Genomic DNA, 24,198 nt, shown 5'->3' with positions numbered 1-24,198 from the left:
AGTGGTGCGACTACAAGTTCTCAAGTAGTCAACCCAAGATCGAAACGTGACGAGACTGCGGGTGTCCAAGAAGTCGAGCACAAGAAGGGACCCGGTGCGATAGCAAGAGATAAAGTCGTCAAGCCGAGGGTGCAAAGTGAGCATGTCTGCTCACAGTATGCCAGGATAGAGGCGTGGTCCAAGTCGAGGCGTCTCAGGCATAAAGGGACACTTAAGGAGTATGTGAGTCGATTCAGAAAACTCATGTCAAAGTCCCAAGTTTGACTGAAGAAGATGGATTCTTCACCTTCATGTTCGGATTGAATCCATGGGCGAAGAGAGTGTTGGAGCGAAGGGAAGTCAAGGAGTTGTCTAAAGCCTTGACAACCACTGAGTCCATCAAAGAATTTGGAGTCAAGAAGAACAAGACTTCCAAAGCAAAGCCGAAAGATGAGGGTAGCAGTAAACGATTCCGTGATGAAGGCAAGTCAGAGGATGAGGAATGTTGTTCCTCGAGTGGCAGAGAAAATCAACTCAATGATGAACCAGATGGTGAGTCTGGGGAAGATGTGTGCAGTCTTGGCACAAGTTCGAGTGTCAAAGATACTAAGCCAATGGTAAGAATCGAGCAAACGAGGGGACGCAGACTTAAGATGCCAGAAGTGTTGCAAAATTACCCGAGGGGAGCCGAGTCATCCAAGGTGATGGATGAGCCCAAGATCGAGTTGTCCAGAGAAGAGGACGAACCCATGATCGAAGAGGCGTTGAGAGTTGGCTCAATAAGGTTCATTTTTGCCAAGGTGAGTAGAAGCCAAGTGCAAGAAGAGTTTTCTGTGTCCAAGGAGTTTACCGAGCATGTTTGTGTAGAGAACATGGCTTCAAAGACCATCTTAAAAGAAAGGTCGAAGCAGGGGCTTGCCGAGGATGTTCGAGTGAGGAACAATCCTTCAAAGACTAGTGGACAAGAGTCGAAGGGAGTCAAGACGGTGACTACTGACAAACTGAAGTTGTTTTCAGCTTCAGTTGGCATGCTAGAATAACAAGACCAGTAATGTTGATGCATTGATCGAGGTGTGAAGATAGATTAACATCAGTCTTCAAGTGGGAGATTATTGGAAAAGTCAAAAAGGGAGGCAAGGGAGGCCACCGAAAGTGGTGCATTTATTGCACCGAATTCAAGCTGATAATTGTTGAAAATTTTGGCTTGGGAATATTACATTTTAGTCCTTGCACTTTTGGGTATTTTCAAAGCTTAGTCATTAAGCTTCAACTATAAATACCCTTACCCATTTAGCTTCAAAGTCATCCCAAATCATTTCTTTCTCCCAATACTAAAGAGTTTAGAGAGTTTTATTGTGAGTTGTGAGTGTTTTGTAAACACCTGTAAATTTTCTCTTTAGTAAAAGATCTGCAGCGGTCCGAAGACGTATGCATATAATTGGCTGAACTCCGTTATCAATCTCGGGTATTATTTTTCCGTTGTTATTTCACATTTTTACTAATCTGGTTATAGGAAAATTACTCGTTCTCGTTTATTTCCCAACACGCATGATTTACACAAGTATTGAGCCCATGTAGTAAAATAGATCCTAGATAATTGAGCGGTGCATTGCAAATGTAGAACCGTGCAATGATAGAAATAGTCATGTATTCAACCCTATTGAGAGTGTGTATTTCATATGGGCAAAACGTTTATTAAAAGATTCATCAGTTTCTTGCCTTTTTAACTTGATTCAACTAATATAATCTTAACTCTCAGCATGTAATTAATATTTTCTCAATCATAAAATATATCATAAATTCTTAGTAAAATTTACTTCTTCCTTTATTTTTTAAATTAAAAATGAAATTATGTATTCAATAATATATATATATATATATATATATATGTTATTCTCTGGTTGTCGTGCATATTAAACAACACAATCGATCCACTAATTCATTTAGAGTGTAATGTCCTTGGGCAAACATAAACTGTAATAGTTAACCCTTACACAAAACAAAGGGTAGCTTAATTAATTTACCATTTCTTATTAAAATCGCATGTTAAAAGGTTTTATCCAAGCAATAGAAGTGACTTCGCATGTTGAAAGGTTTTATCCAAGAAATAGAAGTGATTAGCAGATAGTGAAAATGCTGGTGTAATTGCATTTCAATTAAATAGCATTTAATGTTAATTGAAAATTCTAATGAAAGTGCTAAGCATTTAATGTTAATTGAAAATTCTAATGAAAGTGCTAATGTTAATTTACTATTTTTCTAAGGGGTGTAGATCCATAATATAATGTTATGCTAGTATCTATGGATGTTCTGTGTTGGGACGAATGAAAATTTGTCAAATCCTTAAGCTTGTCACAATGTAACCCAAAAGCTGCTTGACGTGATGGTTTGGTGGTTCGGCATGATGCAGGCAATTTGATCTGAACTTTTTAAGAAACGAATGTGAATTAAACCATGTTTAATTTAGCATCAAATGAAATGATAATTAATCTCGACATATGTATTTAGTTAACTTAAATTGTACTCATGTTCTGTTGATCATTGTTAATAGTGGAATTATTAATTTCAAAAATAACTAATGCTGAGATTATGCAAACATCAAGGAAGTGAATACTACACCCAAAATAACATTATTAATAAAATCTAAAGTTGTATTAACTCTAACAAATTGTAAGGGGAGCAGAGGGAGTCCTCCAGCAAGAAGGATCGAACCCAGTGGAAATGGAATCTCTCAGTTGGGTGGACTGGGTCGAAGAAGAGGATGGTTTCTCTATCCATGCAGGGAACACCACCTTTAGCACATTCTCTTGTGCCATTCCCTGCTGAATCGGGGCAGCAAAAACCACTGACATTCCAAAACCCTGCATTGCAACCAACAAATTTTTCACACTATTTTGTTAAATTGAGAAAAGGGAAATTCATTTCTCACCATAGGCAGCGGGCTGGGAAAAAACATCTCCAAACAGCCGGTATAGGTCACAAACCACAAAAGTAGACCCCTTCAAGGATGCTTCCAAGTTTTTCAACATGTTGGGAAGCACTCCATTGTAGTAAGATACCCTTTGGTTGATATCTTCGACACAAGAGGTGTTGGGCTTGTGGCTGTTGACATTGGCAGGCCAGCACCCCATTGGAGGGACATTGTTTACCAGGAACTTCCTTGCTCCCAGTTCATAAATTTCCTGCATTATAATCAAATATTTTTAAACCTGAATATCCAACTGTAACTCTAAAGAAGAATATGAAAGTGTAATTTACCTCCAATCCACGAGACAAATTCTTTGACAACCCAAGAGCATATTCGGTTGCATTCGAAAAGAATGCATCTCTTTGTCCAATCTCCCAATATACGCCCAAGTCATTGCTCTGTTGTGAAATTCGGGTTAATTTCCACCAATAACAGATTCACCTTGAAAACTATTATCTAGGTGACTAGTGTGAAAACGATTGTACTAAAAATCACCCCCAAGGTAGATTCCCAGGAAAGAGGAGGGGTCACAATGGTCCCTCTTAAAACCCACTTTCCTTAGACAGAACTACCAAGACAAGTAATTTTAATAGGACAATAATTGACAACAACTATACCCGACAATAGCTATTAAATAGACATAAAAGAGAACACCAAAATATTTCACTAATAGAGGAAATATTACAAAGAGAGAAAGAATACAAATAGCCTTTAAAATAGAAGAAGGCTTATATTTGTGGGATGATTAACTAAGGAGGAGAAGGGCTTTATTTATAACAAAAGAATTTCCCCTCCTCCTTATACACAACCAATGTGGGACTTTTTGCCAAAAACCAACATGCTCCCTATATGGATGAAGAACAATGACTTGGACATGTAGAGAGCTAAGCTCTCAAGGCTGGCAAATCGACTCCTCATGCTGTTGGTTGTCTCCTTGAACAAATTTATTTGTTCCTCAAAGCGCAGAACATGCCCCTGTGGATTGAAAGTAAAAAAGCATAACATTAAATTTAATTTTTAATCTCAAGCTCACATAGTAGGGTGGTAAAAGGACTGATGAAAACTCACAAATATTGGTGCTACAGTAGGAGGAAGAGCTTGTATCCCACTAGAACCAGAGCCGTAATTGACTCCAGTGAGAGTATTCTCTTTTTCGGCAGCAGACATCCCTAGCATAGGGGGAGGAAATGGCAGTCCAGCTAGTTGAGCTGTTTCATTAAAAGATAAAGAGAAATTAGAAGTAGCTACAAGAACCACGAAACAGATTTAAATTAATGAACATAATTTGAACGAAACACAACACTGGTTATATGAATGAAACACAACACTTTACCTATAAAATCAGCGGCGGTTCTCCCATTGGTGAGACGACCAGTTGGTTGACCTCCTGCAAAATCTATGCCATAAGGAAGGTAGTTGGCTTTGGCGATTGTTTTCAAGTAGTTGTTGTTTCCGGCGTCTATGTAAGAGTCGCCGAAAACATACATAGCAGGGAGGATATTGCCGAAGTTGTTCAGCCCAAAGTATTTCAGAAGGTCGGGTTGGGATATGTTGAAAGGGGGAAGCAAAGGAGTGGGTTCACAACGAACAAAGCACAGTAGAAACATTGAGAGGAAGACAAGGAAGTTGAGGAAAAGGAAAGCCATTGGAGTTTCTGTTTTTCGAGGAAGAATAAAGGATTATGTTTTCTGGGTAATGAGAAGAGATGAAGAAGTGCTTTTTTATAGAGAAGAAGAGTAATGGAGGTTGGTTTGTGTCGTCGTCATCGTTTTTAATGGAACCAAACTTAGCCAACTTAGTTTTCCAATTTTACGCCATCACTCTAATTTAGTTTCCAAGTAGGAAACAGAAAAGGAATAAATATAAAATAACAAAATTTGAAAAGATCCCAACGTATAACCATTGCGATGAGCAAAGGCTGGGAAAAGCTGTTTGAGGCCATTAATGGCTACATTTAAGCTAGTCTTGAGAAATTTTATGGAAGTTGATGTGAAGCAATCCTAAAGTAGAATAAGAACCCAATATAGTATTCGCCTAAACAGGGACCTAATCTATGTTCTTTCATTAAAATTGTAATCCCAGGTTTACTTTCATATCAGTGTTACACTACAAGGTTTCAATTAATATAAGCATTATATGATTTGTATGATCATAATTTGTACGTTTATTTTGAGTTACGATACAAGGTTTCAATTAATATATGCATTATATTATTTTTCTTGAAATAATATAATTAAAAGAAAAAAATTTGATCCACGATTTCTAAAGTCTAAATTTTTAATTTTTGTTAAATTAATGTTTTAAAGTTCATATGATATGATTGTACAATTTTTCTCTCCAAAATGGTAAAGCCTAACGACTCAGTGAAAAAAATGAAAAAAAAATAATAATTGTAGGAAAGTTAGGGAGAAATGGCTGATTTCCTTTTTTTCTTTTTATTTTAGTTACGTTTTTTGCATTGCACTGCTCATTCCATGGTGTTGATTCATGATCAATGTTCATATAGAAGGCTAGTAATATGGAACGAATAGTCCAAAAATAGGAAGAAGACAATGCAGATGTTCTGAGTTGGTCAAAGCAATCCCAACTCACCAATAGATATAGCTTATCGCCTGGATTTGTGTCAGATTTGATTGGTTACACCTACATTAATGTCCATCAAAACGATATGAGCGAGCTAAAGAAGAAGTTGGAGAAAGTAAAGAAGAGATCAAGCAGAGCAGACATCAGGCGAAGATAGTTTCAAAAGAAAAGAGTGCATTAGAGCAACAACTGCAAGAGAGTCGAGCCCAAAATGAGAAACTAAAGAGCAAGATCTCAAGTTTAGAGGCAACATTACAATGATACCAAAGTCGAGAAGGTAGTTCGAGTCGTGGAGAGGTCAAAACCCTAAAAAAGCGAGTGAATGAGCTTGAGACTAAGGTGCAAGATTTTCAGAGAAGTGCAAGTGAACTTCCGATAGTCCCTTATGAAGGAGCTATATAGTGGCGCAATCGTTGGGAACAAGCTCAATCGAGAGTTACACAAAGGGATGACCTCATTTCTAGCTACCTAGAACATGCTCAAGGTGTAACATCCCAAAAACCGGGTTAATGACTAAAACAAAAATTTTTGAAATTTGGTGGTTAATTTAGAAAAAATTGAAAAATTTAGGAACTTAATTGGAATTTCTTGAAACATGATTGAATAACAAAGTTTGGAAATGGAAAGGGCATAAGTGTCATTTGACAAGGAAATAATTAAAAACTCTTTAGTGGAGGTATTATATTCACGTGGAAAGGGGAGATAAGTAAAATGAAAATCTAGAATTCTCTATGTTTTTCTTCTTTCTCCTCTCCAACGTGGGTTCTTCTTGCATAAGGTGAGTATGCTTTCTATGGATTAATTCTTTTATTTTAAGGTCAATTTTGATTATTGGAGTATTAAGAAAGCTTAAGGAAAGGTTATAGTGGTGTAAAACTAAAAGAAGAATAAGTTATGAGTGATTTAGTAAAAGGATGGTTTAAGTGAATTGATGAAGAAGAAGTTATAAATGGATTTTTAAGCCATATTTGACTTGTCAATGATCTAATTAAGAAGTTAGAAGTGTTAGAAATGAAATTAGAACATGTTGGAAAATTAGTAAGATTCTTGGTTCAAGAATTATGAGGAGATATTGAAGAAGAGTAATGGAGGTTGGTTTGTGTCGTCGTCATCGTTTTTAATGGAACCAAACTTAGCCAACTTAGTTTTCCAATTTTAAGCCATCACTCTAATTTAGTTTCTAAGTAGGAAACAGAAAAGGAATAAATATAAAATATAAAATAACAAAATAACAAAATTTGAAAAGATCCCAACGTATAACCATTGCGATGAGCAAAGGCTGGGAAAAGCTGATGTGAAGCAATCCTAAAGCAGAATAAGAACCCAATATAGTATTCGTCTAAACAGGGACCTAATCTATGTTCTTTCATTAAAATTGTAATCCTAGGTTTACTTTCATATCAGTTTTACACTACAAGGTTTCAATTAATATATGCATTATATGATTTGTATGATCGTAATTTGTACGTTTATTTTGAGTTACAATACAAGGTTTCAATTAATATATGCATTATATTATTTTTCTTGAAATAATATAATTAAAAGAAAAAAAATTGATTCACGATTTCTAAAGTCTAAATTTTTAATTTTTGTTAAATTAATGTTTTATAGTTCATATGATATGATTGTACATTTTTTCTCTCCATATAGAGTAAAACCTAACAACTCAGTGAAAAATAAAAAAAAAATTGATTTCTTGGATGGCATTACTTGATAGACTCTCAACAAAGGTTAGACTTCACCAAATAGGGATTATCAATGAATGCCATTGCCTATTCTGCAATGATCCTTGGGAAACAAGGGAGCACTTGTTCCTCCATTGTCCTATGGCAAATCAATTATGGAATTCTGTTTTCACTCACTCTGGTATGCAACTTTCCATTACCTCTTGGGATGCTTTTTTTGTGTACTTGCTAACTTTGATTATGAAGCTTTCCCTCAATGCCCTCGTCTATATATTCTGGGAAGAAAGAAATAGGAGGATTTTCAACGTCATTGCAGAAACGTCCAAGAGTTGTTCCTTGCCATTAAGGATGTGGTGCGATTTCAGCTTAGGGATAGGAACATAAATAGAAATGATAGCACTAATTCTACCCTTTGTAAACTTTGGGATATTAATTGTTCTTGATTCTTTTGTAAGTATAATGTTTTTGTGAACAGAACACTGCTGGTTATGTAGCAGAATTTGTCCTTGTTGTTGTACTTGTTCTTTGGGTAATGAAATTGATTGATTTATCCCAAAAAAAAAAATGAGATAAAATGTTGTTGCAGGGAATTGAACTAATAAACCTGAATGAAGAGGATTTTTAGGAAGTAAAGATATAATCTATGGATTTGTATAACTTTTTTAATAATATTTTTTGAATGAGAAATTTGAAAATTGCATAATGTGAAAAATTTTATCTTTTTTTGTGAATTAAAAGAAAAAGTTGAAAATGTGTATTAGAGTTTAGAAAATTATGAATTTTTTTTAACGATCTATTGATTTTTCCGGACTAGATTATGAGTTTGAATGAACAAATATTTTTGTTAATGTTCATCAAGTCCATGGGCCAAAATGTAATGAAATAAAATCTTAAGACGGACCAATCTTAAAGTAGAATATGAATCCAATATAGTATTCTTCTAAACAGGGACCTAATCTGTGTGCTTGAAATAATAAAATAAAATAAAATTTTAAATAACAAATAATAAATAAACTAATAACCTTTAAAACAATTTGAATACATGCGCTTGAATTCACGAGAAGTGATTGCTTGATATTTGGCAAGGTTATGGCTAGAGTAGCTAATCGATTAAAAGAGCTACTGCATATTAATGGGGATAGTTCGGGACAAGCCATTAATTTTAATAAGTCCGGCATTTTCTTAAGCTCAAAAGTGATTGATGAAAACCGAAGGGACGTGAGAAGTATATCGGATGTCTCTTGTTAAACGAACCTGGAGAAATACTTGGATCCTCCGTCTATTGTTGGGAGAAACAAGAGAGGCGCATTTACTTTTCTGTTGGATAAGGCTCGTTGCCGTATACAGAATTGGTGCGTTCGAGTTCTTTCTCAAAGTGATAAGGAAGTATATATTAAGTCGGTTTTGCAAGCCTTCCATTTGTTTGCAATGAATTGCTTTTTGCTTCCCAAAACGTTGTCAAGAATATGAAAGTATGATGGCGAGGTTTTGGTGGCAACGATCTGAGCAAAAGCAGGGAATACATTGGTGCGAATGGGCAAAGCTATGTCACTCAAGGGAGAATGGAGGGCACGGGTTTCGTGATTTGTCAAAATTTAATATTGCATTGTTAGCTAACCAAGGATAGCGATTGTTCCTAAATCCTTTATCCCTAGGGGAAGATTATTTCGAGCTAAGTATTATCCCAATGTTGATTTCCTTCGGTCCAGTCTAGGGTCTCCCTTTTATACATGGTGAAGCATATGGAGTGCAAAGGGGTTACTTATCAAAGGTTTGCGATTGAAGGTTGGAGGGGGGTCTTCCATTTCAATCTGGAAAGATTTCTGGCTACCAACCTACCCTCCTCGGCTTATTGAATCAGTTCGTGATGAATCGACTGATAACGTAGCTGATTTGATAGACACAAATTCAAAGGAATTGAGGGAGGAGTTAATTCGGGAGGTGTTTAGTGAAGAGGAGGCAGAGTTAATATTGAGCATTCCAATTTCACACTTTGCTCAGGACGATTCTCGTATTTGGAGTGGGGAAAAGTCTAGTATTTATTCCGTTCGTAGTGGCTACAGATTGCTTTTGGGGGGGGGGGGTTTGGACATATCTCAACAGAAAAAAGTCGTATTTAATAATATATGGGCTTGTTCGTGTCAAAGTAAAATCAAGATTCAGGCACGGAGATTTGTTAGTAATTTCATAATTTATATGTTAAACGCATTACGAATGACCCAACGTGCCTACAGTGTGTGGATGTTTTGGAATCGGGTACTCATGTAGTTCGCGATTGCAAGTTAGGTAGATTGGTATGGACAGCCATGGCGTATCAGTGGCCAGGTACCATAAAACAACTTAAGAATTGTTGATGGAGGATCCATAAAACCTAGTGCTCCCAACGCCACAATTGGCAGCTAACGCTACCAGTCAATCACAAATTGCATTCCCTTAGTAATATGTTGTATGCGTACAATTCAAGACTTTATGAGCATCATCTTTACAGAATAAGACTTTCAAATGATTTTAGTTCAAAATTGTTCTTCTAAGTATATGAACTACAACGAGATTACCAAGCTCCAAAATTATCTTGTGAGCACTATATCCCGAGCTTTATTCAACCCATCAAAAACACCCCACAACTCTGCTTCAAACACTGAACAATACCCAACTATGTACTCAACCAGTTACCATTAGAGTCACGAAGAACTCCCCATACAAAAGTTAACCTCATCGATATTCTTCTTGCCCCACCTGTTTTAACCTTAACCCATCCCCTTTCCAAATTAGACTACGCAATCCTCCTCACAACATGCTTTGTTTATTTTTCTTTTTAAAACTATCAACATTCTTTTTTACTAAAGAACACCAACTACTTCACTTAAAATAATCTATAGATTCTTTTCAAAAAAATAAAATTGTTGGCATACATGTTGTATCATCTGTTCATACATCATGTTAATAACAAATTAACAATCAGCCAGACAAATATTCTTTTTAAGTTTAACGGCTCCTTAACCTTCAAACTTTTCTTAAAAAAAATATTCTAGTTTTTTTTTTCATAGTGAATGAATCGACAAAGAAGCTAATATTAGTTATTTTATCTTTCTATCCGTACTAAAATCAATTTTTTTTCTTTTTGTGTTACTTTTAAAAAATTAAATATATAATATTATAAAATATAAAAACTATATGTAAAATTATAAAAATATTGTAAAAATATCAAAAAAATTATAAACTTTCACAGAATGTTATAAAATTATAAAAGTTATTCTAAAAATTGTAAATATTAAAAATCATAAAGAATAAAATTAAGATTTTGTGTTTCATAAGTTTTCTCTCAATAATTTTGTAACGTCTTTCTCTTTTCTCTTTTTTTTTTTGATTTTTTTTTAGTCAACGACAACATCAATTTTAATTTTAGTTGTTGACTGTTGGTGATTATTAGTTCTCTTGTTTTTTTTCATACTATGTCCTTTGATTTCCTTTTTTTCTTGGGTTTTTTTTTTCAATTTTGAATAAGAATTTTTGTCCTTGTGGCACGCTTTTCATTATTCTTGTGTCACACGTTTTCTCTACTCTTGTGGCACACGTTTTCTCTACTCTTGTGGCACGATTATTATGGCTTTTGATATGTTTTTCACATATCTTTACAGTCATTTTTGTGCTCACACAATGAACCTCACGACATTTATTTTTTGATTGGTTTGTCGGTGGTCACGTGTAATTAGATTCCTCTTTGAGAAAAGGTTGTTTGACGACATAATCAAAATTGTGTAGCAAAGGAGTCTACTAGATAGTTTAGTTCACTCACCACTCCTTTATCACTTTGTAAAGTGTATCATTCGATAAAGACAATGAATTTTTATAAAGGTTATTGGGTTCTTTTGATGTTGGTTATCATTTTCAAGTGAAGATTTTCATTTTTCTTGGTATCTTTGAGTTTAATATTTTTGTTTTTGTATGAATTTTTTTGTGACTATTGTCCCCATTTTTTCTCTATTCTTGGGTGCATTGTAATTCCATTTCCATCCATTGTTTTATTAATAAAATTCAGGTATCATTATTAAAAAAAAAGTTTTTGTGTTACATGTAATATACAACAATTAAAGATAACAAAGGTTATATGTTTAAAAAATTATAGATGGAGTGGAATTTCAAAGGAGATACTAGGGGCCTTAATGAGTTGAGCAGTTTGTAATTTGCTCGAATCTGATTCGGTTAAAATTCAATTAACGTTCGATTCAGATTGATTTAACTCAAATTCAAGCTTTATTCGAGACCTTAATGAATTGAGTCGAGTAAGGTCCAACTTGACTCAGTAAGTCCGCGAGCAGTTCATTATTTGTTTTTAGTAATTATCATAAAAAATATTCATTAAAAAATCTAACTAATAATTACTAATTTACTCATAGATAATAAAAAATATGCTAAATTATTAATAATTTATTAATTATTAATTGACTAGATTTTACATATAGTTACAAAATAAAATAAAAATTCTGGTGAACTTAACGAACAACTAGTCGAGTTAAGTCGAGCAACAACTTTTTTTAACGAGTATGAGTCAAAAAAATATATCGAGTTTAACAAACAACGAGTCAACTCGAATAACAATTTTTTCAACGAACACGAATCAAATACTACTTAAATCACGATCAACTCGCTTGATAAATTCTGCTGCTCTTACAGACTAAGCAAAGCGAAAAGAATGAATAAGTAAACCATTGGCACTTATAGCGGAAGGGTAAAATGTTAAAATACAATTTAATGTTTTATTTTTATTAAAATAATATACATACACCCATAAACTATTAAATCCACCTGATAAGTTTTTTGTACTTATTTATTTTAAAATCTATTATTGTTATTTATGATTTTTTATGTTCATATGTTTGAAGAAAGATAATAAAATGGTGAATTTCCCGAAAAATCACCCTTATAATCATTTATTCTCTGTCAGACACCGTTTAGATTTATTTCCGATCTAACACCCTTTGCAGGAAGGCGCGCCCCCTTAAGCACGCATTACGTTGATTTGACACCACGTGGGGTAAGGCGCGCCCCTGAAGCGCGCCCCCTGAAGCGCGCCTTACGCTGATATGGAAACACGCTGGCTAAGGCGCGGTGCAGGGGCCGCGCCTCTGCTTTAATTCTGACATGCGTCAGAAAGGCGCGGTGCAGGGGTTGCGTCTTTGCTTTAATTTCAGACCGTTCACACCCCTTTCTCACCCATATAAATACCTCAATTCTCAATCATTTTCATCACATCAAATCCTCTCAAATGCTCAACTTCTCTCAAATCCTCTCAACTTAAGGTATATTTTATTTTATTTTATATTTTATTAGTATTTTATTTAATTATTTAAATTATTTTAATATTTTATTTAATTAATTTTTTTACAGTTATAAAATGGAAGGTTGTCTGCTTCGTTTGGATGGAAATCATATATCGAGTCATTATGTTAATACAGTAACATTTTTACATTTTAATTTAATTTAAATTATTAGCAATAATTTATTTATTTAATGCATGATTATTAGTTTATAAATTAATTTTTGTAATATTTTAGGAGAGCGACTGTATATTAGATCATTTTATTAGGAACCTTAAATTTGGTCACATAGCTAGATATGAAGGCCATCGTAAGATAGAACCAAACCTTATTTCTGCATTAGTGGAGTGGTGGAGGCCGAAGACCCACACATTCCATCTTCTGTGCGGAGAGTGCACGATTACACTTGAGGATGTTTCTATGCACTTGGGGGCTTCCGGTGGATGGAGATGTGATTTTAGGGATGACGCACGGTAATTGGACTACTTTGTGCCATAATTATCTAGGAGGTGTCCCGCGAAATTTTAACAGTGGTCAGATACCGTTACATTGATTAGATGCCAATTTTCAAAAATTGAGTAAGGATGCCTCAGAGGATCAAGTTAAAATGTATACACGAGCATGCAAACTACAACTGATAGGAGGGTTGCTGATGCCGGACAAAATCGGGCAACCAAGTTCACTGTATGTCATTGCGACATCTTGGCGACTTTCATCTGGCCGGATCACTGAGTTTGGGCTCGGCAGTTTTGGCATTCCTATATAGGGAGATTTGTCGAGCGACTGACTACAGGAAAAATACTATCGGCGGATGTCTCCTTCTGCTGCAGTCTTGGGCATGGTATCAATTGCCCTTTTTATGTCCTGTTGTGAAAAACCCGTTCGTATTTCCGCTACTATTGAGGTAATTATAAAACTGATTTCGTATATTAATCAATTTATCCAGTGTATAATAAAAAAATTTCCTTGAATAGGTGGTCTACTGACAGGAAAAATTATCGGGAGCTACCTGATGATTTAGAAAAAATAAGGGTGTTAATCGATCAGAAGGCTGGCACAGAGGTATGCATTTTAATGTTTAAAAATCGATTTTGTATTATAGTTATATAATTAGATTATTATTTTGATAAGAATTATATAACTTTGTTTTAGTTTGAATGTGTTCCATATTCTAATGATGATGTGAGGATGTGCATCCCACCTGAGTTGAGGGGCCCATCAGATGTTTGGATGGTGGTGGTCCCTCTGATCTACTATGCAATTATCGAGTGGCACTCCACTAATCACGTGCTCCGGCAATTTGGTTTTGTACAGCCAATATTTCCGGAAGCACCTCGCAATATGGACGAGTTGCATAACACAGATCGACGCGGAAAGGCGGATACAGATTGGCTAGTGAAGCATCATGAGTGGATCGTGATGTGGGAGGATCAACATCGGCGCCTTCCCCATAGAGAGCCCATTTATGATGACCTCTTGACGGTTGCAGATGATTATTATGAGTTGTTCAAAAGTAACGAGAAACTGTTTCTGCTTTCTGAGGATGCACGAGGGCGAATCTTTCATTGACGTCGATAGAGACGTGCACCGTCACAACCCCATCGTCCCCCAACTCGTAGACGGAGAGCAGGTGCTTCCAGTTCGTCCTCAGCTGCACCAACATGACCTTCACAGTAACCACCATCTGCAGCGACCTACATGCCACAGCCATATATGATGTCGCCACTACTTTTCCCTTACTAGACGCTGACGTTGTTGCCGCTGCCGTCGCCATCGTCACAAACCCCTCCTGGAGGATATTATGGGTATATGTTTGCAGATCCGACTTGGGGTTCATATACTGGTTATTTGGCGGGTGCAGACTCATCACCGATGGCCGCCGCACAAACACCTCCTATATAGTTTTCTCATTCATCGATGTTTCTGTTTTCTGAGTTTTCCCAGTTTTCTATGAGCGGTGGGTTAGTCAGTCATACACCTCCAGGGTCCTTATTCTATGGAAGTGCTACATCGTCATCAGTTCCTCATCAACAAAATATATCTGCTCCTGACGACGATGACGACGATGATGATGATGGTGATGATGATGACAGTGATGAGTCACAACCAGTTATACGAAGAAATCCTCCTCGAGACCGACAGCCACAGCCCTGCGGAACACATTCGCACCGCAGACATCGATAGTTTTTTATATTTTATTATATTTGTATTTACATGTTTATTGGACTTTCTTTATTTTAATTTTTATTATTATTTATCATTTAATACTTAATTTATTTTGTAAATTTTGTTGGACTTTTTGTTAATTAATTTTTTTAATTTTGTTTATTACCATTTAATTTCAGTTATTGTAATTTTTTTATTTACCATTTAATACTTATTGTAAGTTTGTTGTATTTAAAATTATATTCAAATACCAAATTGCTATTAGTTGAATAATATTTAATAATTGTGTTCGATAATTTTCTTAAGTTTGTCACTTATTATGACCCAAGATGAAATTCATCAACAACTAAATAAAAAAAAGTACATAATTGATACAAGTATCAATCATCATAATATTCATTGAAATTGATTCCCTCAAATTCCAAAATATTGGGAAAAGCTTGCAAACGTTTGTGAAAATGGCTTAACCCAGATGCAAAATCAAAAAATAAATTTGGGGCTGAAAAAAATCATAACAAACGACGTCGTTTGGTTTAATTTAAAAAAAACATAACCGTGTGAACCGCTTGAATCGTCGGTTCACACCGGTTCTACCGATTCTTTAGTGGTTCATTGTAAAACTACCTTTGGAGGCTAACCGGACATGCAACCGGTTCCCGGTTCAATCGGTCGAACCGGCCGGTCCAGTCCGGTTTTGATAACATTGCTGAGTAATAAATTTTTAAGTTACATTATCTTGTAAGTTGCATAAAAAAGTAAAAATACGGAATGATTATTTGTTAAAACTGAACTTTGAAACATTTAACACTTAATAAAAGCAGGTAACCTAAAGTTAATTATAAACTTGTAAAATTAAGTAATAAAAACCGAAAGAGCAGTACCCTGTATAAATATTAATTTAGTTCAAGTATAACCATCAGCTTTTCACTTTTCAATTTGAGGAAAACAAACATGAAAGTTATGAATTGCATTCTCAATTTGTTTCTCTTTTTTAAAGTAGTTTCATTAGGATTTTCAGATGTGGTTCCGGTGCCATCATTTGAAATTAGTAAAGAGTCAATTTTGAAGCATTTGTCATTAGACAACATTACTTTGGATCTTCCAGCTTTATACGTATTTGGAGACAATTTTGTTGATGCAGGAAATAATAATTATCTCAATTTACCTCGAATTCAAAGTACTTATTCTCCGTATGGAATAGATTTTGATGGAAAACCCACCGGTCGTTACACCAATGGTAGAACAGTAACAGATTTCATTGGTAAGAAGTTAATTAGTCCACAATTTTACTCTAATATGAAAATCTTAACACCTTCATTTCAATAAAAAAATTACAGTAAACTTTTAACTGTAATTATTAATAATTTAATTTAAAGTCAGAAGTCTATTTTATTTTTATGTGAAAGAGTAATTAATTAATTTTCTACCATTTATTTTATGGTGCAGCTCAATTTACTGGTTTGCCATTTCCTCCACCAGTACTAAGTTTGTCTAAAGATGCTAAGAGAGTTCCTCAAACTGGTTTAAATTATGCTACTGGTTTCACCGGCATCTGTAGATTATATGACAAACTATTCGTAAGACTAAGATATCTTTTCTTAACTTGTTTACTGGATAATGATTATTTATTATTTATCTTGGACGTAATTGCATCATAGAACAATATTAAAAAAATATGCAATTAATATAATAATTATTTTTTTAATTAGAATTTGTATCCACCAGGACCCGATGCCGGCCTTGAAAGAACAAGTAGAATTATTTGAACAAACAACAAAAAAGTTACGAAGTCAATTTGGAAGCGAGGAAAGTTTTTCCAAGTACATGTCAGGATCTTTACTTTTCATTAACACAATTTCTTTCGACTTAGATCTCGCGTGGGCAGGACTGGGTTATTTCTATCATGATTTCTATCATCATCAACTTATTATAAAAGATTTATCTGAACATTTGCAGGTAATGAAGTAAAGAAAAATATTAAAACACCTAGTAATAATTCCAAATTTAACTATTAAGATAATTTAATATTTAGTTATTGTTTTATTTTGACTTGCATGAAGAGATTATATCAACTCGGTGCTCGTAAAATTGTGGTGAATAACGCTTTTCCATTAGGATGCCAACCACATTTAAATTTACGTGACAATTGCAACGAAGTACCCAATGAAAGGGCAATGTTATTTAACCAGATGCTATCTAATTTAACAAATGATTTGCAATCCACACTTCCAAAATCACAGTTTGTTCTTGTAGATCTATATAAGATTTTTGAAGATGTTTTTAAATCGCCTGCATCATATGGTAAGTATTATGTAATATTTAAGCTTAAATCGATCCTTAACAAATCAAAATTGATATTTTTTTATTTTTCAATATATATATATATATATAATTTGCAGGATTTAGACAAGTATGGAGCCCTTGTTGTAGTAAAATAAATCCTGGTACAGCTGAACTGTGCGTTGAAAATATAGAACTGTGCAAAGATAGAAGTAGCAATGTTTTCTTTGATGGATTCAACCCTACAGAGAGTATGCATTTTATATGGGCAAGACGTTTGTTAAAGGATTCATCGGTTTCTTATCCTATCAACTTGATCCAACTAATACAATCTCAAGTCTAAACATGATACTAATGTTTTCTCAGTTTTACATTAACATAATAAATTTCTAATGCGTTATGACTCTTGTTTCATTTTTCTCTTTTATTTTTTTAAATTAAAAAGTAATGTTTTATTCAATAATAAAAAAAATAGATTGCAGATGTATGATATTGAAAAAAATCTGCTACCTTAACCTTTTTACCATTTCTTATTGAAATCCTTCGTTGGAAGGTTTAATCCAAATAATAAAGTGATTGCCAGATAGTTAAAGTGCTAGTGTCGTTTTTTTAATTGTATAGCATTTATTATTGATGGTAAAGATAAAATACTTCTCTGTGAATTTGAGACTGTCATCGAAGGTTAAGCAAAACGGTGTTGTGGTTGCCATCCAAATTGTATTAAAATAAAATTATAAGAATTTTATTAATCAAAGTCATGTTTCTAAATGTATTCTTGAACAAAATTTGTAGACTCACATATATTAAGAGTCTATGCATTTGATGCATGAAACCGATTTCATAATTAAAGCTTGTAGGTACTTGGATAATTTATGTGTTTCCTATGAGAAGTGTATACTGGATTTAACTTATGAAAATTCCATTACATAATGCTACACTAGTGTCTACTGAAATGTTCTTATGGATTCATAAGGATGATTGGAGCCTTTAGATCAAAATTTGCAATCATAACCCATCAAATCTTTAAATTTCATTTCTAGATACTAATAAATGTTTGTAACATTACTTTTTATGAGTGTGACTAGTTATCTGTAGACACTTGTTTTTGTCCGAAATTTTTTTATTTACTTTATTTTCATTATAGTTTTACTTGTTTTGGTTTATTTTGTTTTATGGTAGTTTACTCTCTCTCTATATATCTATATATATATATATATATATATATATATATTGGAAAATTATAATATACATTATAGTAATATATATAGTTTTGGAAATTTACATAAATGTGTTAGGTTAATATATATATATATATATTAAGAGATTGTATATAGTATATGATTATAAATATATATGTATACACACTTCTCATATTTATAATAATATTTTTATTGTTATTTATTATTATTATTATATATTATTGCAGATCTGGGTCCAAAGTTAAGTGGTCCAAGTCCAGGGCTGAAAGTGATTGTCCAGTTAGCATCTAGGCCCAACCAAGCTCACAAGCCTGATCCAGCAAGTGACCCCGGTTATGGGACCAACAAGAGAGCCCATACGTGCAAAAACCCAAAACATATCAGTTCTAATCCAAGGTCCAATGCCACCAGAAACTTGGAGCTGTCAGATATGTTAACCAATCTGACGGTCTAGATTATACTAAAATAGGATTTTCATAACCTTAAAGAAGTCTCAAAGTCATCAGATCAGAGACGAATTTGACAGCCCAGATCGATCCAGAGGATGAGATCCTTTTAGAGTTTATTTACCCTAATGTGAACCAGTTGCCGCCGAAACATATCAACTGTCGGATTGAGGGGTTATTTTTTTAGGGTGAGCTTAGCACCGATTTGGCTCCTCGTCGGAGCCTGTAGGTGATGGAAGGCCACGACGACCGTGTGTATCATAATTAAAGCTTGTAGGTACTTGAATAATTTATATGTGTTTCCTATGAGAAGTGTATACTGGATTTAACTCGTTATGAGAATTCCATTACATAATGTTACACTAGTGTCTACTGAAATGTTCTTGTGAATTCATAAGGATGATTGGAGCCTTTATATCAAAAGTTTCTATCATAACCCATCAAATCTTTAAATTTAATTTCTAGATACTAATAAATGTTTGTAACATCACTTTTTATGAGTGTGATAATTAGTTATCTATATGAATAAATTATTTTTAATTATATTTTCACATTGACTAAAATTTCTTAAATGAATTTTAAATTGTTTCGGTGTTTAATGTGACCTTCAAGATTCAATGTAACATTTGAATTGATTTAGGGAATTACATTTGATGACATCAAAACTCTTGATTCATAAACTCATATCGTGGAGCCTGATAAAAATTCACTAAAAGAATGGTAAATAAAAGCAATATGCAAACCTTATTTGTAAAAATTAGGAAAGAAGTATTTTTTGCATATCATAAATGTTTTAAAATTGTTTTAACATATTCTGAGATTTTGATGCCTATCATAACTAGGGATAACAACGGGGCGGTTTCGGGCCGGGGATTGGTCCCCCTGTCCCCGTCCCTGTTTAAAAATCTATACCCGTCCTTGATTAAAAAACGTGGGGATTTAAATAGGGATCCCCATCGGGTAATCGGGGAAAACCGCGGGGAAACGGGTATCCCCGTTTAGCATAAACAGTTATTTAAATGGGTAATTTTCATCACGAGGATAATCGCGGTGAAAATTACCCATTTAAATAACCGTTTACCTTAGATGGTTATTTTTCACCGCATGGATTCCTGTCACTGTTTAAATTTCACACGATGACACAAGTTATTTAAAAAACAATGTCATTATCAGATCTAAACTTACTTGAAACGCCAAACACCACCAAATGCATCCAAAATATAAAAACAAAACAATTCAAATAGACAAATATAATGACAGCGACTAATAATATAATGCTTCAACTTTCATAAACGAAATCATTCTTCCAAAGTTCCAACTTCCAAGTCACGTCAACGACACCACCACCGTCATCAAACAGTTGTGACCCCCGACTGCTACAATTACACAAAAAAAAATTATAAGCCACCAAAATTTATAAAAAAAAAGTTAATGATATCACGTATAACTTGTATATCAATTTAATACATCGTCACCATCATCACGATTATATTCGATGCTTTTACAATATGCTTCAGACTCTTGTGAACAAGTTGTTGTATTTATTAATTTAGTACCTAGCTAGCAAAGGTAAGTTTAAAGTACCTCATTATTCGGCTTTGCATCTCCCAGTTATCATCGATCAAATGCGATGTGATTGACATGAAACCTTTTTTTATTACTTGATGTCCACATATTTGTCATAATGGCAATCTTGCTTCGATTCTTCTCCAATAGACTGAAATAAATACAACATACAAATTAGAAACCAAATAAATACAAGATACAAATTAGAAACCACTAGAAGTCACTAGGGAAGGGGAAGATCGACCGACGAAGTGGCGAGGGAAAGGAAGATTGGCTGACGAAGTGAAGTCACCAGCAGCGGAGCAGGGAAGGTGAAGATCGGCGAAGCAAGACTTGAGAGCAGCCGCAGGAAAAGTGACGAGTAGGTTAAGATGTGTTCTCCTAAATCCTAATCTTCTTTATATATTTTTTTAATTTAAATTAAATTTATTAATATTATATATATATATAATAATTTTTTTAATATTTATCGGATCTGGTATTCAGGTAATCGGGGCGGGGAATACTAAACCCGTCTCCGTTTAAAAAATTCAATTTTTCCCCGTCCCCGTTTAAAAAATTCGATTTTTCCCCGTCCTTGTTAATTATCCCCGAACCCGACCCGTTTAATTCGATTTTCGGTTTTCCCCGACGGATTCGATTTTTTTTGCCATCCCTAATTATAACACTAGTCAATCTACTACTTTTTGTATGTTTAAATATATATTTGTAAGGCAATTAAAGAATTATTATGAGAACTTTAGATCATATAATCTAGCTTCCTTTATCTTACCTTAGTTGATAATTGTTACACCTTATACCTTATATGTTAACACCTTGGGCTTATAATGTCACATTTAGGTTTTACATCTTAAATATAACACCATTCACAATGAAATTTTTAATATTGTTTTATAAAATATGGAGCTCCGACACATTCAAGTTTAAACAAAATAACCAAATAGTCGATGCAAATTCAAACACAAGATTGTATAAAATAATATAATCTTAAGTCTCAACATGTAATTAATATTTTCTCAATCATAAAATAATATAATAAATTCTCAGTATATTTTACTTCTTCCTTTATTTTTTAAATTAAAATGAAATTATGTATTCAATAATAAAAAATATATGTTATTCTCTGGTTGTCGTGCATATTGAACAACACAATCGTTCCACTAATTCATTTAGAGTGTAATGTCCTTGGGCAAACATAAACTGTAACAGTTAACCCTTACACAACAAAAAAAAAGTAGATTGCACATTTATGATATTCAACTAAAACAAAGGGTAGCTTAATTAATTTACCATTTTTTATTAAAATCGCATGTTAAAAGGTTTTATCCAAGCAATAGAAGTGACTTCGCATGTTGAAAGGTTTTATCCAAGAAATAGAAGTGATTAACAGATAGTGAAAATGCTGGTGTAATTGCTTTTAAATTAAATAGAATTTCATGTTAATTGAAAATTCTAATGAAAGTGCTAAACATTTAATGTTAATTGAAAATTCTAATGAAAGTGCTAATGTTAATTTACAATTTTTCCAAGGGGTGTCGATCCATAATATAATGTTATGCTAGTATTCTATGGATGTTCTATGTGTTGGGACGAATGACAATTTGTCAAATCCTTAAGATTGTCACAATGTAACCCAAAAGCTGCTTGACGTGATGGTTTGGTGGTTCGGCATGATGCCGGCAATTTGATCTGAACTTTTTAAGAAACGAATGTGAATTAAACCATGTTTAATTTAGCATCGAATGAAATGATAATTAATCTCGACATATGTATTTAGTTAAATTGTACTCATGTTCTGTTGATCATTGTTAATAATGGAATTATTAATTTCAAAAATAACTAATGCTGAGATTATGCAAACATCAAGGAAGTGAATACTACACCCAAAAATAACTTTATTAATAAAATCTAAAGTTGTATTAACTCTAACAAATTGTAAGGGGAGCAGAGGGAGTCATCCAGCAAGAAGGACCGAACCCATTGGAAATGGAATCTCTCAGTTGGGTGGACTGGATCGAAGAAGACGATGGTTTCTCTATCCATGCAGGGAACGCCTCCTTTAGCACATTCTCTTGTGCCATTCCCTGCTGAATCGGGGCAGCAAAAACCACTGACATTCCAAAACCCTGCATTGCAACCAACAAATTGTTCACACTATTTTGTTAAATTGAGAAAAGGGAAATTCATTTCTCACCATAGGCAGCGGGCTGGGAAAAAACATATCCAAACAGCCGGTATAGGTCACAAACCACAAAAGTAGACCCCTTCAAGGATGCTTCCAAGTTTTTCAACATGTTGGGAAGCACTCCATTGTAGTAAGATAGCCTTTGGTTGATATCTTCCACACAAGAGGTCTTGGGCTTGTGGATGTTGAGATTGGCAGGCCAGCACCCCATTGGAGGGACATTGTTTACCAGGAACTTCCTTGCTCCCAGTTCATAAATTTCCTGCATTATAATCAAATATTTTTAAACCTGAATATCCAACTGTAACTCTAAAGAAGAATATGAAACTGTAATTTACCTCCAATCCACGAGACAAATTCTTTGACAACCCAAGAGCATATTCGGTTGCATTCGAAAAGAATGCATTTCTTTGTCCAAACTCCCAATATACGCCCAAGTCATTGCTCCCTATATGGATGAAGAACAATGATTTGGACATGTAGAGAGCTAAGCTCTCAAGGCTGGCAAATCGACTCCTCATGTTGCCGGTTGTCTCCTTGAACAAATTTATTTGTTCCTCAAAGCGCAGAACATGCCCCTGTGGATTGAAAACCAAAAAGCATAACATTAAATTTAATTTTTAATCTCAAGCTCACATAGTAGGGTGATAAAAGGACTGATGAAAACTCACAAATATTGGTGCTACAGTAGGAGGAAGAGCTTGTATTCCACTAGAACCAGAGCCGTAATTGACTACAGTGAGAGTATTCTCTTTTTCGGCAGCAGACATCCCTAGCATAGGGGGAGGAAATGGCAGTCCAGCTAGTTGAGCTGTTTCATTAAAAGATAAAGAGAAATTAGAAGTAGCTACAAGAACCACGAAACAGATTTAAATTAATGAACATACTTAGAACGAAACACAACACTGGTTATATGAATGAAACACAACACTTTACCAATAAAATCAGCGGCGGTTCTCCCATTGGTGAGACGACCAGTTGGATGACCTCCTGCAAAATCTATGCCATAAGGAAGGTAGTTGGCTTTGGCGATTGTTTTCAAGTAGTTGTTTCCGGCGTCTATGTAAGAGTCGCCGAAAACATATATAGCAGGGAGGATATTTCCGAAGTTGTTCAGCCCAAAGTATTTCAGAAGGTCGGGTTGGGATATGTTGAAGGGGGAAGCAAAGGAGTGAGTTCACAACGAACAAAGCACAGTAGAAACATTGAGAGGAAGACAAGGCAGTTGAGGAAAAGGAAAGCCATTGGAGTTTCTGTTTTTCAAGGAAGAAAAAAGGATTATGTTTTCTGGGTAATGAGAAGAGATGAAGAAGTGCTTTTTTATAGAGAAGAAGAGTAATGGAGGTTGGTTTGTGTCGTCGTCATCGTTTTTAATGGAACCAAACTTAGCCAACTCAGTTTTCCAATTTTACGCCATCACTCTAATTTAGTTTCCAAGTAGGAAACAGAAAAGGAATAAATATAAAATATAAAATAACAAAATTTGAAAAGATCCCAACGTATAACCATTGCGATGAGCAAAGGCTGGGAAAAGCTGTTTGAGGCCATTAATGGCTACATTTAAGCTAGTCTTGAGAAATTTTATGGAAGTTGATGTGAAGCAATCCTAAAGTAGAATAAGAACCCAATATATTATTCGTCAAAACAGGGACCTAATCTATGTTCTTTCAGTAAAATTGTAATCCCAGGTTTACTTTCATATCAGTGTTACACTACAAGGTTTCAATTAATATATGCATTATATGATTTGTATGATCGTAATTTGTACGTATATTTTGAGTTTCATGAGGTCTAATTGTTTATTGATTCAAAATATTAAACAT

General features: G+C 34.2%; 3 protein-coding genes across 3 annotated transcripts; 1 reads left to right on the top strand and 2 right to left on the bottom strand.

Moving 5' to 3' along the window:
• Positions 1-2,622: 2,622 nt before the first annotated feature.
• On the bottom strand, positions 2,623-4,602 carry LOC120215116 (GDSL esterase/lipase At2g03980-like). Its single transcript, XM_039212882.1, has 6 exons — positions 4,281-4,602; positions 4,016-4,155; positions 3,782-3,922; positions 3,238-3,345; positions 2,909-3,161; positions 2,623-2,840 (listed from the first exon to the last, which is right to left on the bottom strand). The coding sequence occupies exons 1-6, from the start codon at positions 4,591-4,593 to the stop codon at positions 2,623-2,625; spliced, it is 1,173 nt and encodes a 390-aa protein (XP_039068813.1). The 5' UTR covers positions 4,594-4,602.
• Positions 4,603-15,342: 10,740 nt separating this feature from the next.
• On the top strand, positions 15,343-18,632 carry LOC120215115 (GDSL esterase/lipase At2g04020-like). Its single transcript, XM_039212881.1, has 4 exons — positions 15,343-15,409; positions 15,700-15,960; positions 16,146-16,253; positions 18,406-18,632. The coding sequence occupies exons 1-4, from the start codon at positions 15,343-15,345 to the stop codon at positions 18,630-18,632; spliced, it is 663 nt and encodes a 220-aa protein (XP_039068812.1).
• A 3,412-nt stretch (positions 18,633-22,044) lies between these two features.
• Positions 22,045-23,551, bottom strand: LOC120215179 (GDSL esterase/lipase At1g71691-like). The gene is made up of 5 exons (XM_039212913.1): positions 23,312-23,551; positions 23,047-23,186; positions 22,714-22,953; positions 22,385-22,637; positions 22,045-22,316 (listed from the first exon to the last, which is right to left on the bottom strand). Exons 2-5 carry the CDS (start codon positions 23,152-23,154, stop codon positions 22,099-22,101), a joined length of 819 nt encoding a protein of 272 aa, XP_039068844.1. The 5' UTR covers positions 23,155-23,186; positions 23,312-23,551; the 3' UTR covers positions 22,045-22,098.
• Between the last annotated feature and the right edge of the window lie 647 nt (positions 23,552-24,198).

Source organism: Hibiscus syriacus, unplaced genomic scaffold (assembly GCF_006381635.1).
Source record: "Hibiscus syriacus cultivar Baekdansim isolate YM2019G1 unplaced genomic scaffold, ASM638163v2 tig00110114_pilon, whole genome shotgun sequence".
In the NCBI taxonomy this organism is placed as follows: domain Eukaryota; kingdom Viridiplantae; phylum Streptophyta; class Magnoliopsida; order Malvales; family Malvaceae; genus Hibiscus; species Hibiscus syriacus.
The sequence above is the reverse complement of the archived record's forward strand: the minus strand, read 5'-3'. Positions and strand labels throughout refer to the sequence as shown.